At 41.1% G+C, this 19,664-nt stretch overlaps 1 protein-coding gene across 1 annotated transcript in view; it reads right to left on the bottom strand.

Annotated features, from left to right (window-relative positions):
* LOC104933960 (adhesion G protein-coupled receptor L3-like) overlaps positions 1 to 19,664 on the bottom strand; it is a 136,224-nt gene that overhangs the window by 14,232 nt on the left and 102,328 nt on the right. The window contains 4 exon segments of the mRNA XM_027278472.1: positions 4,774 to 4,865; positions 6,654 to 6,720; positions 11,397 to 11,617; positions 13,915 to 14,124. Of these exon segments, the coding sequence (XP_027134273.1) occupies positions 4,774 to 4,865; positions 6,654 to 6,720; positions 11,397 to 11,617; positions 13,915 to 14,124 (590 nt within the window).

The following is a 19,664-nucleotide window of genomic DNA, read 5'->3' as shown; positions in this document are numbered from 1 at the left end:
AAGCTTTATTGTGCTAATCGTCAAGAAGAAACGCCAAAAATGAGCACGGCAGAACGAGCTACTTCAGACTGTGGCATCAAATTACTGCCAGTTTCCTTCGAAATGACTTAATTTGCAGAGGTGCCATTCATTGCAAAGTTCATTGATGCATGAGATTGCAATTGGTCAATTCAACCTGTTTTAAACCTGCATGAAGTCATTTTATACGCTGTAAGTAAAAGAGGAAGTGCTGTGATCAACCCAACAGGGTGTTAATTATTTAACCAAAGGTGTGCTTAAAATGCTAATCACCTCAGAGTGTTTAAGACATCAATAGCTCAAAGTTTTTGATGTTGGCAGAGACACTTTTATCCTTGACATCATCTCCGTTAACATATTTTATTTGAAGTTTCTTATCTGCGCGGGGAGAAGGCTGTGCAAGTCACATTTCAGACCTTTCTCGAAAAAAATGTTCAGTCCATTATGGTGTAAATATGCTGCATTCAGGAGAATGTTTGGTATTTCAAGTCACAATGGGGCAAAAATCATGTTAATCCATGAATCATGGGGCAGTGGCAGCCGCTGTCTGGGTTATGAGGTGAGGAGGGAAAAAACACGTCAAACACAATATCAATTTTATTCTACACCCTCTACTGAGAAATGTTGTATCTTACCAGTGCCATTCTACAACAACACATCCATCATAATAACGGTAGCTAAAAATGAAGAGGGCGAAAAAAAGCAATGGAAGATGAAAAACAGAAAGATAAACACGGCATAAGATAAGAAGGCAGGATGCGAGTGCTAATCAAAAGAAGAAAAGCAGGGAGGGAGAGAAACGCAGTGAAAGAGAGATGAAACATTCATTTTTAAAACAAGGCAGCATGATGAAATCTGAACAGAAAACATGACATCAAACCATAAAGAGGAAACAAATGGAAGAAAGATAAGAAAAGAAGGCATAGCTAATTAAACTAAGCTAAATTGACTTAATCAATCTGAAATTTCCTCGTCATCAAGCCAGTTCACCTTGATAACTTGGAAAAAAAAAAGTCCAGTAATAATGGATCTGAAGGCATCAACTTTGATGTTTAAAGCCCATCTGGTTATCACTCCACTGACTGCCAAACCAAATTGCACAAACACATATCTGGCTTTGATATTCTGCAGAGAAAAACACAAGGATCAAATGAACTGGATTTCAATCCATGTCAGAAACCACTGGTTTATGATGAAATGGAAGCACTAGTTAATGACTGTGGCAGGATGTGTTCGGTTAAGCTGCCGTCAACACTGAAGCCAGTCTTTTTGAACGTGTTTGTGCAGACGTGTGTTGAGTAATGGGTCTCGACTTCAAAATAGTGTCAGATGAATGAGGGCTGACAAAAGCAGCGCAGCTTCGTACTATTTTTCCAATGGTCATCTGAAACACTGCAGACTGTTTCGAAGTCAGTAAGACCTGGGGTCAGGCGGTCAGTTGTTTGTTACACTTAAGGGAGGCTAGTGTAATAAATCATATGACACTGAGAACTCTAGCAGTCGATATTTTGCTGCAGAACAAACCACGCAATGTATCTTGCGGTACCAAAGATGGGTAACATACAATATAAAAATGGACTTGGAAAATGGTGAGCAAATATATAGCAGTCTGCCAAAGCAAACTATACTACTGTACTACTACTACTACTACTACTACTACTGTTAGAACTGAATTTTTAATGGGTACTATTTGCAGTATTTGGCTCAATGTACTTGCTGTTCTGGACCAGTTGGTAGTTGTAACAAAGTCCTCTGCTAAGAAACCTATTTCCAGACTTAGTATATAGTGTAGACAGCTAATCAAATGGCTGCAGGTGGTCTGTTTGCATTTGCATATACCTGCCAGACATTAACTTGTGCATAATGTAGGAGTAAATACATAGACATGTATTATGAGACTAAACTGTCATAACTTGTTTCCTTAGGACAGGTATGCCATGGGGAAAAGGCCACATGTTACAATGTTTAAACTTATTTTGAGATCATTTTCAAGTCAAGCCTCTCCGGCTAACCTCGATGTCTGTGTCAACACTTCATGCAGCTGCTACACAATTCTCGAGCCATAACCCAATTTCAGTTCTTTCATCGCTGCAAAGTGCATACTACTGATTCACATTTCCTTTGTTACACGGCAGAATAAAATAAGACCAAAGCACGCAGCCTGTTATTTCACTGAATATGATGAAAAAACGTGGAGGAAAGAGGTGACACTGAACGGCTGTCGCCCTGTAGCCACTGTGGGATGTGTGAAGTTTGGATTACCATATTATTATTAACATTGCAGGAAAGTGTAGGACGCCATTATAGCTTTGACAAAAGGAACAGGTTATGGAAATTTGCATGGTTTCTATCAGGTTAACTAGGATTGGGTTGCAAACCTATAGTTGCTAGCTGTACTGTAAATCTTTAATAAAAACTTTAATGAAAAATTGTTTGTGCAGCGCAAACATTTTAATTTAGTCATACATAAATCTCTAACTTTACTAAAATCTTACCTTATAACTAGGTACACAACACAAAGTTGATGCATTCTGTTTTCCTCAGTTAACAGGAGCATAACAAATCCGCAAAATATAACAACTTGTGCGTTTCTCAGAAGTGACAAATCTAGTGGCAGCTAAGCATCTTTGTTGCCCTCCTACCACCTGTCACCTTGAGGTAACTGTCAGTACAGGTCACAATTTGGCCCTGCTCAACAGAAGCACTTAAAAACCATGGCCTCGCTCAGGAATATCCTGCAGTGATTTTGTGATGGAAAAACACAGTACAGTCTACGATGGCGCAGCTAAAGCAGGCTATGTCTCGCAAAAAAAAGATTGTTTTTTTATGTGTGTATCACTGTGCTGAGAGGAGTGGGGCAGACAGGGCCACTGTGCTGAGACACAACCAGTGATGTGATGCCACCAAAAAAAAAACCCAGCGAGAACGTCGACCATAAAGCAGACTAATGTGTCCAGAGTGGCTTAAAAAAATGAGGCAGACAGCAAAAACAGAGCAGAGAACCTTATCCATCATAGCAAACAGGCAGCAAAACAACTTTACACCATCTGTGGAATGAGTCTGCCCTGACACCAGGTCGCCGAGCTGATGTCAAAGACAATGACCGAAAATGCTGTGTCATTCCACAGGGTAAAGAGACCTTTAAATCAACTTTGAAAACTCTTTTGTCATCTCTAGCCTGGCTGCATGAAACTTTTTGGAAGTGTGATTGAACCAAATAGCACAAAAACTGCACAAATCGCCATTTTTATAACAATGGATCGCAGAACAGCTTCAAAGGCAAACCCACAAAGAATTCACCGACTGCAGCAACCAGAGCATTTTAGTGTTTTTCAGCTCATTGTTTTGGTTTCACGCTGAGCAACTTTAACTTTCACCGCCCTCATGGAACTTGTAGGTCGGTGGGTAAGTAAATAAATAGGCTGTGGTTGCCAAAAAGTTCATTTCATCAGTTTCATCTGTTCATAATATGTCAGTGTTGTATTTACTGCTAGTTCAGCTGCCCCCAAATGGCCAGAAATAATCAATTGATGTTTAAGATTTAAAGATTTGTGTAATCCATCACAGTGAACATCAAGGCGTCATTTTTATCAATGTTACATTTCCATCCTATAGTAATGCTGAGTGCAGACTGCTCTCATTACCTCATAGCACTAATATTACTTTGTAACTGTGATGGATTACACAACGACAGCAAGTTTCACATGTCTGCTAATTGACTTTGGTGCCATATGGAAATGAACAGAGACCTTGAACAGAATACGAAACAGATCCAAATAACTGGAAAAAAAGCCGCATGATAAATGAACTAAAACACACTAAACAACTCGTACAGGTAATTTTAAAGAGCCTCTCTTGTTATTCCAGAGAGGTATGGATTTCCACTGAACGTACACAAACATGTTGCACTTACTGATATCTTGCCTGAAGTAAAGCTACTGAATCTGTAACTTTAACAGAAGTATTTTATGGCCTGAAGTTTGACTTCAATTATAGCAAAGCTGAAATTAATTTCACAGATGCAGTAAGTCTATATGTATGTCGCAGTGTATTTAAACTTTTACTGGCAAATCTATAAACAGCAAAGAAACTTTGCATCTAAGTTTTGTAGTCATTATTGCCCCTTGAGCTTTCATATTATCTGAAAGCAGCCGGGCATAGGCAGATAAACAGACTCACATAAAACATACACACACACACACACTGTACACACACACATTATGAATATTCATCTATTGCATGTTGACACCCAGATTACACCAGGTTAGGTTTGTCAGATTGTCTCCTGGCCTTTTCCCAAGCAGACAACAGTGTTCTTCTGATAATGATGGAGACACAATCAAATGCATGTTTGATTTTAACCCTGTCTGACACAACCTTTCAGCGTAATGGGAGGTGCTTACCTTACAGGCTCAGACTCACGGACCCTTGGGTTGGGTGTACGCAAACTTAAGTGCTTTTAATGAGGTTTCAAAATATCAAAGGGGGAGGCAAGATAAAGTGAATTGCTTGGGAACACGGCTCTGAATACAGAATAACATCCAAAATGTCGCTCTTTTAACCAGGCATTCATTAAACTGAAGGAAACAGGTGGAAGTCAAACTAAGTCTTACTAGATACGATTCAGCTGCGTTTGGTGGAAGCGAGCCCATCACACTCATGTTAAAACATTCTTTCCATCTGTAACAAAACGTCACAAGGACTGCTATTTCTGGACGACTTTAATAGATCTCTGGGTAATGTTAATGCTCTTACTTGATGTTGTCCAGGCAACCAGAGTCTGGTTTCAAGATGGCCGTGTGATGGAACATCTTGTAGAGTGCGATGCCCAGGAAGATCACGTTGAGCTGGAAGACAGACAGAGATTCACAGAGGTACAAAGAGAGAGAGAGAGAGAGAGGGAGTGGGATGAGAGCTTGTGTGTCTTGTTTTAGTTCCACTAATTTTGAATCAGAGCAGTTGGAACGCAGACTTGGTTTCCCACTTTGCCAAACAGGGCACAAATCCTATGAAACTATTATGGTGGTGCGACAGATTAAACAAAGAACAGCGAGAGAAGACAGGCACATATTTGTACGAGGGAGCCTTTCCATCTGACTTATTCACACTTGTCTCATCATATTCACACTTAAGAGGCAACCGCAGGGAATAACTGCCACCACTGCTGCATCCGTTTCCTTTTACAGTTTCTACATGTAGAAGAAAAAACATTTGGCATTGGGTGAAATTTTATTCAAATTCTTGGAGAACATAACATCATGCTACTTGCTATAGCGCAGGCAATGACAGCCTTTATTTGGTGAGATATCATTTTATTTTTGATGCGTCTTATTTTTCATAAATCAATAGGATAAAACTTTTTTACTTGTTTTTTAGTTTTCTTTAAAAGTAGACAGTGATAAAACCAATTATATACTGTCAAAGACTAAAACTTAAAAACAAACACAGATGTTTAAAACACACACCAATGAGTTGAACTTTAGCACTTGTGTTGGCCAAACATTGTAATTATATATTTTTTTAAAAAGGATCCTCTCTGGTGTATCTTTACAGCAGTTATCAAGCTTGCACTCACTTTACTGCTGTCTGTTTACAGGTAACATTCAGCTCGCGAGGTATAAAAAGCTTTAGCCCATTTTTAAACTGCTTAAAATGCACATTTGCCCAAAACCCTCACCAAAGAAGCAGAGCTGGCTCTGAGCTCTAGTCTTCTTTCCAACATAGATATTCTTGTTGGTAAATCTAAGAAAGAAGCCAGTGAGTCATGAGACCCACAGAGATGCATTGTGAATGATTACACCAAACTGGAGCGTGAAAGTGCATTACGCCTGTTTGGATTGAGCATCCAGCCGGGCAGTAAGAGTTGTGTTAAGATTTGAGGGAATTACACATTTTGGGTCCTGTGGGACAACAATATTTATACTTTTTCTTAAGTTGTCAATGATATTTAACAACTAAACAGCAAAAGCTGATTTAATGATGGTATGATATTTATTATGATGGCTGATTGGTGCTCTGGAAAATCAGGGGCACATCTTTTGTGCCAGAGCAAATTTACAGCTTGGCATCAGATTAACCGGCAGCCTGACACCAGATTTAAATCAGCTGGATCAATAAATGAGCTGTTATGTTTTTTCTTTTCTTTTTAAAGAAAATTAGAGCTGTCCTAGTGTGACACAGAAAGTGTGTGTGTCCTCCTTGCATAATGCTTGTGTATCTGCACCCAGAGCTGTCTGTGTGCCTGCGAGGAGGAGACAGAAAAAGGTAGCAGAGTACAAGTTGGAACCTGAACAAAATCAATCATAATCGCAGTGTGGATTACTCCAACACTGCATACTGAGCAGAGTTCACTCTCTGTTTCTCCCCCCTCCCTCCTTCATCGCCCAAAATTGTCTCAGCCGGTGACTGCGGCAGGGTGACAAACTGCAATATATTCTCTACACCCCTCATTCGTTTTTCTGGACGGCTCTGTGCCCGGCGGTGGCATGTATGCTCAACAGGGCAGAGAAAAGAGGGAGGATGGGAGCTGGAAAAAGAGATCTCGGTGGACCATTTAAGCGACGACCCGCAGGCTAAGTAGGGTTAATGAGCAAAGGGGGTTGAGGGTTGGTGGGTGTAGGGGGTGTCACGCTTACCATAATTATCAAGGTTGCTGGTCCTATGAAACTCCAAATGAAGTAGGTGTCCAGGCGAAGCCAGCAACTGCAATGAAAGAGAGACAGATGAAAGGGGGAGAGGAAGTAAGAGAAAGGATGGTGGATATGAGGGGGCGGGTAGGGGAGAAAGATTTGAGGTTATAGCTTTATACTCTTGCTCAGAGGATATACATCAAGTTGGAGGCTGGAGTGACACGGAGGAATAGGCACTTCAAAACATAGATGGCCACAAGGGGCTCGAAGAATTATGACCACCAGGAAGAAGTTGGAGGAAAGGGGCCTTTTAGTGTCAATGACAGCAATAATGATGGGCTTTCATAACCAAAACAGGTGTACCATCAAAGGTGAAGAAAAATGAGATGGGATGGAGCTAAAACTGTAAAGGACGTGCCCTAAAGGCAGAGAGTGACCAGTCTTTGGTTCAATTCTATTTCAATTTGTAGGGTTAAGGTAGCAGATTGCCATTAGAGATGATAATTTATGGATGATTCAATTTGTTCTCGATTGAATCCTCACTGTATCACTCCAAAGGAATTGGACTGACCTTGACCCTGACAGACATGACTACACACAGTCCTTAAGCACTCAACAAAGTCTCTTACATGTCCATGTTAGCCGTGATGACACTGCAGGACTGCTACAATTATGTCAATAATTAAATAAGACGAACTTCCGACCTCGCACTTCATATCAAAACATTACAGTCAGTTCTTCTCCGCTGAGTAAAACTAAACACAGACGTGAAGTAATGGGGCCGGAGGAAGGTGACAGTGCTCCTTTGAAATGGGCAAAAAAAAAAAAGAAACTTGATTCATGACCTGTGGTTGAATTATTAATCTTTTAATCTCCGCTGCTGCAGCAGATATACGCCTCCATTTTTGGCCACTGGAAAATTACAGTTCATACAGCCGTGTTGTCATTCAGGCTGACAGAGAGGGGAAGTAGAAGTGGCAGAGAATTAGTTGTAACTTAGGAGCATTTCAAGGCTAATTGAAGTGTGTGGGTCAACTTCAGAGATACACACTGGACTTTGGTAAAAAAAAAAAAAAAGTTAAAAATGTGATTTCTGATTCAAATGAAAGTCCCTTTTTTTTCCAAATAACCTATTCTGATAGCACACAAACACAATGTTTTCGCAAAAGAAAGCAAAATCCAATAATTCACGATATAATGAAGTATTTTGGTCCCAGAAATGAAACAGAATTTAGAGCAACTTCACCTACAAATGGAAAATTCAGACTAAAAACCTGAAGTGCGGTGGACAAGTTTGTTCATGTTTCACTTTTTGGTACCAAAAAAACCTCACTGACACACAAGAAGTAATGCTATACAAAGACATGACAGGATAAAAATTGACTGTTCCCTTTTTGTTCCTGGGACTTGATATGTCTCTCCCTCACTGATATCACTGGATGAGAGGAGGCAACACAGAAAAAACACATATGGGTGCATAAAGAAGTGAACAAGCGCAAACAAAAGATGCACAACATGCACAGAACTCTGGCAGCTCATCAAAGCACGCGCTCCGAACATCGCTGTTATAAATTATGCTGAAGGTTCTATTGTTTGTTTTTTGCCTTCTTCTCCTTCAGATCATAGAAAGATTTAAAGACGTGGTGGGCGGTGGAAGCTGCAGGCTTTCAGTTTTTTTCTGCCTCCTCTACTTTCTCTTCGCCATGGTTGTGTTTGGATTTGGGAGCGCATCTAGTTTTATCCTCCCCTCCCGGTATGCTACTTTGTGCAGTATTCCTTTAGTAACTTAAGCAATGAAAACCACAAACGTGTGCCAGTCAAAACACAAGGCATGCTCGTGCCAACAGCTTGTGCTGAGTATTCTGGCATCCGTGGCGCCAATCTGCAGTGATCTGACACAGGCTGTCCTTTGAGCCAAGGCGCCTTAATCTCTCAAAGACGTCTTTGCAACAGAGATAGTCATTTCAGTGAGCTGATGACCAAGTGAGCGAGTGAAGCAATGTGAAATATCTGGGCCAAGGACTTTTTAATTTAGTATGAAGCACACTTTATGTGAAAGTATGACCTTCAAGGTACCCTGTGAAGTTTTTGACCACTAGTGGTGCCATATCATGATGGGCAACTCCTTGTTTTGTTTGGATCTTCTATTCCTGTAGTGATACAAATTCTTGTGGATGGGTTAAAGCTAATGCACTAAAAATAAATGTAGCCAAAGGTAGGAAAGAAAACAAGACACGGCTAGTGTGGTACTCTCAGGAGACAGCTCTGATATGCAAGGCAAAGGTGACATGGTAGAAAGGGCCTTGCTAACTTGTGCACGGTAAGAAACTAATAAGTGAAGAAGTTCATAACACAGTTGCACAGGAAAGACCAATGGATGCTACAGCCTGTCATGTTTTGTAAGTAATCAATGCAAAAATAATGACTTGTCGCATGCTAACCTTCTTTCAAAGTAACACCTGTAGTATGTAAGGCTCCCTTCAATATAAGTTAATTTCCAATTTCTGCATTACTGTTTTATTAGTTGCCTCAAGATCTCTGAAATTATTTATTGTGTGGGTCTGTTGCCAAGCAAAACATCTCCACCTACTCTGTGGAGAACATCTGACTGGAGATCAGATAAAATGCTATTCTTAATAATCAATGCCAGCTGACACACTTTTATTTAAAATAAAATAAAAACTGCACAGGCGAACCCACAAATAGTGGAATCATAGCATAATGCATGTTTAATAATAAAGAAAATGCATTAAACGTGTTCGTTAGGCCTCCAGGACACAATGATACTGACGAGGGACACTAAATGTAAACATAACTGCATTCATTTACAAGAAAACACCACAGGGGGCCTTAGACAATACCTGCCGTTACTGTGCATGCTCAGGAACAAACTGCACGAGTGCAACAGCAACTAGATTAAAAGGTAATTCTGTCTGGAGTTTACAGGTGGTTTGATGTATTGCTTTCATTAAAGCGGAGAAATTAAACAGGATCACATGGCTGGTTTGCTGACCACAGAGCACCTTCACTGGACCTGAGAAGAGCAAAGTGCCTTGCTCAAGGGTTGAATTAGAGTAATCACTGAGAGTAATTGAAAATTTAGTGTACACAGTTGTAATGAGGCACCGGGACTTCGCTTCAGCCAGCTACTAAACCGGGGTCACTTTCGACTTGTTGGATATTTCTGCTCAAAGTGAGACCACCCGTGATAGCGTTGCTGTGATCCCCGAATCAATTTGCGGCAGGACCACGCGCCCTCCCCCGCTTTCCGCTATTCACCGCGTGTCACGCCTCGTCCCTTACCTCATCCTTCATAGGCTGCGTATAATTGTTCCACCGGTGGCAGGCTTTAATTATTCACATGATGCCAAGGCTCAGGCGGTGGCAGCTATCACCTCATCCATCACCAAGAACTATGGCTCCGCCAGTCTACAAATGCACTGTCTACCAGTTGCGTTGTGTGTGGCGATGTGTGTGTGTGTGTGTGTGCACCATATATGATAAACATCTCGGACGCAAACTGCTGATGCTGGTCTTCATTATTTTCAGATGGGCTTGAGATTAACAGAGGAATGGAGGGTGATCCTCTCCTTGGCATTACACTGCTTTATAGACCACTTAGTGTTTCAGAGGGAAGGGCTGGGAAATTATATCTCATGTCGCTCCTATAGGAAATACAGAAAGGCAGCCTCTGTCGCTCACCATCTTTTTGTTAATCTCCTGTCTCCTTCTATCTCTTTCAATCTCCGTCTCCCTGTTCACGCTCGCTCTGCCCCCTCCCTTCCTCTCTACATCACTCCATCCCCCCATCCTGTAATTTGTGCATCCTAAAATGCTGTAGACATTAAGCACAATAGGCCGACATTCATCCGGCAATACTATCTCTTGAAGTTAGCATTTTTCACTGTCAAAACAATGTCAGTTCAGCAGTGGGGAAAGGCACGCAGCTTGAGTAACCGTTCTGCTTCATTAAAAGTTGATGATAAGAAATAGCTATTGGTGTGTCATCTGCAAGATTGTTAAAGCCCCTCAAACAAACAATCAGTTGTCAAGTTGTTAGCGGGGTTTCTGTGCAAGCAAGGAAACACATTGTTTTTTTTTTTTATTGGCCTCCTGGTTTCCATCGGATAAATGTGTGGACATTTTAAAACTGTGTAAGTATTATTTTCTTGTGGTGGGGTAAAATATCTACATCATGTTGCCTCCTTTGGTATCCAATTCAACTTGAAGGTGCAATATGTAAGATTGTGCACAATACTAATATCCAGTGGTTAAAAATGTGCACCACAGCCCAAATTCAAAACACTGGAGAGTCAGCATGAATAAATTCCTCTAAACCTCAGTAAAAGAAACGTCAGCACAAATGTTTTGGCAACGTTTCACCACGATCTGGTGCTGATGATGGGGGTTTAAAACAAAAACAAATAAAAAACAAAACTGACAAAATCTAGAGTTATTTTCTCTGGTTTCCGATGTAAAAAAAAAGCTTATCCAGTGCAACCAAAGGCATTTTGAATTTCTTTCACAGGCTGAGTAGTGCACTTTAAGACCAGTAAATGGATCTTGGTGTAAATTCAGATTCTATAAAAGGACCTGATGGTTAAGTGGACATATAAAGGAAGCTATCTACTCTACAGTAATGTATGGGCTTGAATTCTATTTGATCATTTCTGCCTCAATGATCTCTTGAGCGTTACATGCAGAAATGACAGCTGATTCTTCTGCAGCATTCAGGCAGATTGTACTCACATTCGGTCTGTGCCGTAGCTGCGGTAGTCCACTGCAGCGGAAACGGCCACAATCAGCGCGGGGACCCCATAGCCCACCAGGTAGAAGTAGCGCCGGCGCGAATGCTCGCTCTCAAACACTTCTACCAGCATGATGTAGAGCTGCACGCCCTCCAGGAACATCCACGTGAACGCTGCCAGGAAGAAGAAGTGGAGCAGGGCGGCGAAGACAGCACACGCAATCTGGGAAGGGTTTATAGCGGCAGACAGAAATAAAAATCAAGAGGGATAAAGAGGGAGGGAAAAAAAGAAGGGAGATGTGAGTATTCAAAACATATTTTAATCAAATCACTTCTGGGAATTTAGCTGTTTTCCTGAAGGATTAAATGCCTTGCTCAAGGGCATAATACGACTAAGTTAATATGGCAAAGAGCGCCATGCCAATGACTGAGCAGCATTTTCTGACCTCTGCATGTTTGTGTCTTCCCAACAATTATCATTGCTAAGCTTTGTTTGGCTCAAATGATTGGATGTTTGCCTGCAGTGACTGGCAGAAGGACGCCGCAGCTACTGAGCCCATGTGGTCTTGTTTGCTGTAGCTGGCATGGATGAAAGAGAGATATGAAGAAGTGAAGTCAACAGTCCAAGAGCCATTTGGAGCTCATTGCATTTTACACCACGGCCAGGTGCGAGCACATAATGTAGTTACACACTTCCCGGGCTGATAGAGATACCTACAGGCGAGACTAGAATACAGCAGACTGTCATTAGCATATATTCACGTGCCCACACACTTTCTAACAATAATAAGATACAGTACTTACATGGATTGATCTAATTATTGGCACAGTTGAACATAACTAGCGTATTTTGTCACTGAAATGGATTCAATTAAATAACTAAAAGGTTGAGTGGACATTAATTGCAGTCCGGGAGAGTGATCTTAGAGCCGGGCTGTGAATCACACCCATAAAATGTTATGGAAGGGAAAGGTGTAGGCCAAAGCATTTTCTTTTAACTTCACAGGGAAGTAGTTTTGCGGATAAACTATGACGCGTGAGTTTTGGTTCTGATAGTTATAGCGGTATTTGAAGAGCAAAATATGGATGGTGTTTTGATAGCATATTTCTTTCTCTGTGAATTTAGTATTTTTATTCATCATATTTCACTGATACTCACCTATTCTAAGTGTACAGACACAGAGGTCATTTCATACTGTGCCCAGACAGTCTGTTTTTACCCCAGGTGAGCAAAGCTGCCTCATTAGTAAGCAAAAGTGGCATGATTGCAAGAATCTCTAAGTGTCCTTTGTCATCCTGTATTGCATGCAACTACAACATATTTGTTTACAGTATGAGTGTTCAGCACACACACGCTGTGCAGTGACAGCATGCCTCCACCTGCTAGCACAGCTGAACTCTTACAGCAAAGCAATACCATCCAAAGTGCAGTTAATATACCAGAGGTTTAGTGAAATGAACAGCTGAATCCAGATGGGAGTAAGGGGGAGGATAAATTCATATCAGTAAGTTTGCATAGCATAATCTTGATAATATGGAGTGTGTGTGTTGTGACGAAGTATGTGTAACAAAGAGAGTTTCTAGGATGAGAAACGTCCAATTCTTTTCTTTCTCAAAGAATGGAGGCTCTTATATCTCGAGAGAACATGATGAACAGTCTTCACTAATACAAAGGGAGCCCTCTGAGCAGCCATAGGAGACGATGTATTTGCAAAAAGATGAAAAAGATTGTGATTCAGGGGTTTTTGTGAAAGAGGCAAAGAAAGAGTCATGTCTTCATTTTGTTTGTTTTGTTTCATCCATACACCTGCAATGCACCCCTCACTGGATTATATAGGAGAAATACTTAGTTCAACATGCTGCTACCTGAATGTTTAAATGGAGTAAAAACAATAATATATCACAACCATCTTGAGTTTTCATAATGATGTTTTCAACTTTTTGTACTTTTAAAATGACTAAATACACATTCAGACATCACATTACCTAATGAAATTGGTTGCAAGTCAACATTTGAGACCCCAGATTAACTTGTTTGAACCCACCCAAGTAGAACAATTTCACATTTTGTTTTCTTTCCAGAAGTTAGATGAGAGAGTCGATTCTACTCTCCTGTCTGTACAGTACAAACTCTCTAAAGGTAACAAACTTCACCTATTAACACCTCTAAAGCTCACTAATTAACACATTGCATCTTGTTATATTTTGCTGTTTGATCTCTTATTAAAAACTGAAGTGAGCAGTAAGTTCACGTTCGCTTTGTGCTATGCCAATAGGTGCTGATCCATTTCATCTGAGTTTCAGCACCAAAGTGAAAAAGCACAATCCAAAAATATAAATATTTTCACAGTGTTTTTTTTTTGTCACAGCATAATGCATTGTGAACACATTCTTTTATTAGCATCTCCTTTAATGGCTGTCACCGTTCTACAGTGTTTCGAGCCGCATGCTAAATGAATTTGTGCTAAACAAATCGATACTGTAACACAACTGTCAAATATTGTCCAGGAGGAGTCTTACCGGCTGGTCACCCCGATTGATCCCCACCAGAAACAGGGACTCTGCGATGAACAGGCTGATGCAGAGATTCTTATGGATGGTGTTGCGATCGCTCTGGAGGCCGCGGAAGAAGCAGAAGGTGAAGAGGCTGATGAGCAAGCAGACCAGCGACAGGAGGATGCCAACCCAAGTGATGACATCAAGAAGCATGTCGTGAACGGGGTCCGTGTTCTGTAAGAGAGGTGATGAGAGAGAATGGTGAACAACATCCAATCCAGTATGGCAGGAACATACAACTTTAAAAAATATTTTTGGTAAATGACTGTATGGAACAGTAAGAAACAAACAAACTGTGTTGAAAATGAAAAAAAAAATTACCATAAAATTCAAGCACCATTCTTTCCAATCAAGAAACTCTAAAGCTTTTATTTTCATTTTTATTATTTTTGGGGGTAAAGTGCATTCACTCAACTCTCCAATAAAGCACGACACAGTGAGCCACAGGTGGCAGATATGAATCATGAATTAGTTAGTATGAATCAATATAAAATGCCCCCCTATTGTTTCATTTTGGAAAGGCAACAAAGTGAAACAAAGTGAGCAGTCCATGGGGCCGCAGGTGTCGAAGACCAGCACAGCAGGAATACAATCATGGTCAATAACTTTCACTGTTGCTCTTAGATAATTTCCTCTTTTCAAATAGTAATTTGCCATCACAGCCAGTTTTGGGCACTAAAAAGCTTTTTGCTGACAATAAATCTGTCGGCTTTACGGAAGAGATAAGGATCAACAGTGATTCCACCACAGCCATGAAAGAGAATTTACATCAGTCCATAAAAGCCAAGTGCACATAGGGATACTTGGACAGAAGCGGGGAAAAAAGGCAACACACCCTAAAACAGCAGAGTCTGCACAATGACTGACTTCCGTGGCCTTAAACAGATTAAAACAAACACATTGGATGCAACACCCTGCCAAGAACCTGCCATGGGTAAAAATTGGGGCCTGTTACAACCCTAATTAGGAATGCGTAATAGGTGACATCTTTGCAGACCCATTCCTCCTTTGCTTGATCAGAAAGGGTCCTTGTACCCCACATGGTGCATGGAAAGACTGAAGAGAAGTTCAACTAATATAAGAAAAATACAGATGACAATTTGAATAAAAACATAAATATATCCACTTATTAATTCAGTAAGTTCAGTAATGCAGAAATTACTACAGTATAACTGTAAGAAATGTAACAGTTGAAATAAGTAGATTGAATATGTATATTATATAATTAATGGAACAGTTAAACTATATCACTAAAATTATTGAATAAACATAATTAGTAGTGGATCATTGAAATAGATCAAAATAATGAATAAATAATTGAAACATTTATCTTTGGCTGCTCCAAGTAGAAATATCAGTACAAAGCAAACATATATATTGTAATAGCCCATTTTTAATCATTAATAATTCAATATTATCCACTTAAAGTTCATGCATGTGGGAGTAAATCTAATAATAAAAATAATAATACATTTTATATAGTGAGTGCTTTACTCAAGGATACTTTACTGCAGATAAAATCATTAAACAACACGATTAGTATACAATAGTATAATCACACATTAAAGCAATTCTAAAGAGGCGAGGTCAGAAACCACGGCTCTGAAAGATTTAACAAACCCATCACTGAAGCAGATGTGCAGATTCCCTGTTCAGTTCACATCTGGTGTTAGAAAACTGCAAAGTCATCTGACAATTTTCCATCATGCTACCAGTGGGGGGAGAAAAAACATGCCAAGACAGATGCCAAAATATGACACGGCTATTAAATTAGCGTCTTCTATATGTAAAAGACGGGGATAGGCATCAGAGAGTGACATCTTGATTCGTTAACTAAACATAATTACTGCATCCAAACATTTTGGTCAGCTTCTGAGGCTTCCTAATTTCCCAAAGGGATAGTCCTGTTTTTCAGCCTGCTGGGCATTGATTTAAAAAAAGGGAGGAAAAGTTTTTTTAAAAAAAGTGGAGGAGGGGGGTAATTTAATCCTTAAAACTGGCTGTCATCCCTGCTGGGACTCAAAGATTACCTGGCTGGAACTTTTAAGGTTTTGACATGACGACTACGTCTGAATGCTAAGGAAGATCAAACAGGCATTATTTTAGCACATTCTTTGGTGCTACCAAATAGTTAAAAGGCACACAGTTAATTAGCATTGACAGGCAGTTCAAAATCTGCACAAGTCTTACATCAAACATCGACACCGTATATTAACTACCAGACTTAAGAGTACAGTTAGGCTGTTTGATATCAAAGGCTGTGTGCGCAGTCTTAGCCTCCGGCAAATAATATATGACCCCAAGAGCTGTAGTGTAGGATAAACCCATGAAAATATTTGCTTACGTTCGAGAAACAACGCCGCAAAAGCATACTATGTGTCTAATATGTCTCTCAAACAAGCACCTCTTTAAATCATATTTCGACCACAGTCAGCAGTATTTGCGGTATTTATATTTAGGGGGAGAGGGAGCATCAACATTCATGGGTGGTTTTTCTTTTTTTCCACCCCCCCCACCACCAGTCAAGTTAAAGTGAGGAAACTTGGAGGATGAAGTATGGCACAAAAGCCTTGTTTAGTGGCGCTAGCAGAGAGGGGAACAGATGCTGATCATTAAGGGGCTCTGGTACAATAACAGCCGCAATGCTCCTTGAGTCTGGGGAGAGCGCTCTTTTGATTTTCCTGCCTGATGAGCCGTTGTGTATACGTCGGAGTGGTGGGGGCTGGCAAGATGTTACACGGAGCAGACGTCTGTGTGTGTATGTGTGTCACTCTCTATGAACGTAAGGCTGATTTCAGCCCCCTTTAGAGGAGTGCCTACGCAGTGGGTGGCAACAGATGTTGATGCTCGTGCTCCCATGCTCTGTAGGGTGTGTGTGGTGCATGTGACACAGAAGTATGTTTTCAGTCCGCTGCGGTACAGAGGTACTGATGCGGTGGGTGGTGCTATCTGCGACGCATTGTGAGGGGACCCTAAGGGCTGCAGGCTCTGTCCGTCAAAGTATCACCTTCAATCGAAGAAGGGTTGGGTCAGAGAGAAAGAGAAGGCAACAGAGGAAGACAGAAGAAGAGACAAAACTATAGAAACAGAGAGAGAGAGAGAGGGGGAGAAGTGCACGGAGTATATCTACACCTGGGTGATGGATTTACTGTGGAATGATTTCTTTGTTCTGGGAGGTGGATGATGGCTGAGACGTCGCCAGCCACAGTGTCTGTGCAGAAAAGTTTCCTTTCACTCGGGGCTCTGCCTGAACAGGATGGCAAATGATGTGATCTGCAGAGCCTCTGCACCTAACCTCACACTGACAAGCCTCCATGATGGGAATCAGTATTGAGGACTCTGAAGTGGGCAGACGTAATTTGCTCTGAAATTCACTTGTGACACTCGCTCTTGCAACACAGCGACCCGAGTCATACAGCATCCATGTTACTTAGTGGTGCGAGGCACATTTGGGCACATTCGATTTGTCTTCCAATCTCTCTCTCCTACATTTTTCTCTTATTTCTTAAACACACATATTTTTCATTCCAGACGGATGCCTTAGGAGATTGGCTTTGCCCCGGATCTGTTCGCACAGAGCACAAAATAAGGTTTCGAGGCACTTGAGCAGTCTGAGAAGGAAGAGCAGACGTGACAACGAGCCTTTTGCGTCGCGCATGGGCCGTTCTGGCCAAGCCGTATGAACCTGACATCAAATCATACGAACTTAATTACCATAACATCCAAAGCCAAAATCTTCCAAACCAGTTCTCTGAAATGCGTAAGAGGGTGAAGTGGTGAGTAGAATAGAGGCGTCAATCCTTTATACCTCAAAGAACCGCTCTGAGCATGGGGCCATGAAGCCAATCCAATTAAAATGCATAAATCTCCCTATATGCCTCCAGAGTCGGGCTTTGACTCATGAAATACGGTCAGGCAGGGCAGACAGTTGCGCTAAGGGGTAGTGGCCCACTGCAGGGAGTCATGTGACAAGTTCACCTACGGTATGACCAAGGATTTATGATCTGCACAGGGATGGGGAACAGTTGCAGAGAGGCACATGAATCAGGGGTCTGGGCAAATTCGTCACATTTAAAAGGGCCGGGAGAGAGGTTCCGGCTTGCGTGGCAGGAGTTGACATTCAACACATGCACCTAATGTCACACTGTGTTCTAAGCGACAATAACTATGATTTAACGTCCAAGCTCGACTTTCGGTTGCTATGGCAGTTATCGCGGTCTCCATCTTCTCCGTGTCTCTTTCTTCTGTGCCTTGAACACATACATAGATTTATTTTGGAACCATATCTCTGGCTGGTGTGTACAGTACCATGCTTATGTGTAACATCATAAAACACACAACCAACCTTGATTGTCCTTTCTCGTCATATCTACTGCCTGATGGTGCCAGTGTGGAGATGTTCTATAAGGACAATGATAAATGTTACCCAAATATCACCCTCTCCATCATCTAGTGGGATGTGCCATTGATTTATACCTACTGGTCTGTCGGGAATAGTGGCACTTACCAGTAGCTCAATGCTTCCCTGGGGCCTATCGTAGCACACACATCTACTACCTAAATAATGGCCTGTAGGTGGAACCAGAGCAGGTCTATATTTCTTGAGCTGGGGCTTGTGCTTGAGCCCATATTTAAAGGATTTTTTTTTATCTCAATGCCCACTAGCTATCTTTACAAATGGTGGACTTAAATTCAAAGGAAAGGGTTCAATAAAGAGCCTTGGGAGCCTGAATGGGCATAAGCCATTAGGGAATCTTGAGAAATATATTTAAAGCAGACATTGATGGAAAAGTGGCTATCCACAGTGTGTTTTTTCTTTTTTTTTTGTGACAGTCTTTGAGCTGCATCTGCTAAAGCAAGACCCAGAAAGGTTTATCCAACAATGAGGCTAATCTGTAATAATCACATTTTTTAATTTGAATATTCATGTGGTGTCCAAGTTCATGCCACCAGTTGAAAGGCTAAATCCTGCCTTTCAATAGGGTGTCCAGCACAGTGCATCTAGTGAATACATTTTCAGCATCTTTATCTGCAATAATTTTCACAAGCCTCGGTAACAGAACATCTCGAGGTTAGAATTAAAAGCATTCTCCGCAAAGTCATATGAAAGTACACCCACTCTCACATCACTTGCCCATACATCCTGCTCGCAATCATTCTGAAAAAGATACAAAAGAGACATATAATCTCTCACACGCAGCTGCCATCTGTGAGTACAGTTTTAATTTGTTTATGTGGCCGACGGCGCTTCTCAGCTCGGATTGTGGGATCAGTCAAAGGCATCAGCTCTCTGGCAAGATAGCTCAAAATTAGCAAACAAAGGGCTCGAGTGGCGACATAGGCAGCAGTGACAGCACTTGATGCCCTTGTGATTGTCCAAGTGACGGTTACCTGATCCTCTGTATCTGACAGATATTGTGCGAGTGGGTGTACTCCTGAAATGAAGGAGGCTTGCTGTAGATATTTGACATTAATGAGCTCTTGTGAGCCTCCAACGTGAAAAATATTTCACATTCGGTAATTTGGTTAAGGACACTGCATTAGAAACCACCAAAGCTCTGAACATCTTCGGGTACTTGCTTGCAAATTTTTTAATAATGTGCAGACGTCTACATTATGTGAATTAGAAAATGTTCTGAGGAACTAAACGACTTCAAACTTAATTAATCCCGATGAGACGCAGCCTGTTTCCTCACTGCTTGTGTTTCCAATAA

This window comes from Larimichthys crocea, chromosome III, assembly GCF_000972845.2.
Source record: "Larimichthys crocea isolate SSNF chromosome III, L_crocea_2.0, whole genome shotgun sequence".
NCBI classification, from domain to species: domain Eukaryota; kingdom Metazoa; phylum Chordata; class Actinopteri; family Sciaenidae; genus Larimichthys; species Larimichthys crocea.
The sequence above is the reverse complement of the archived record's forward strand: the minus strand, read 5'-3'. Positions and strand labels throughout refer to the sequence as shown.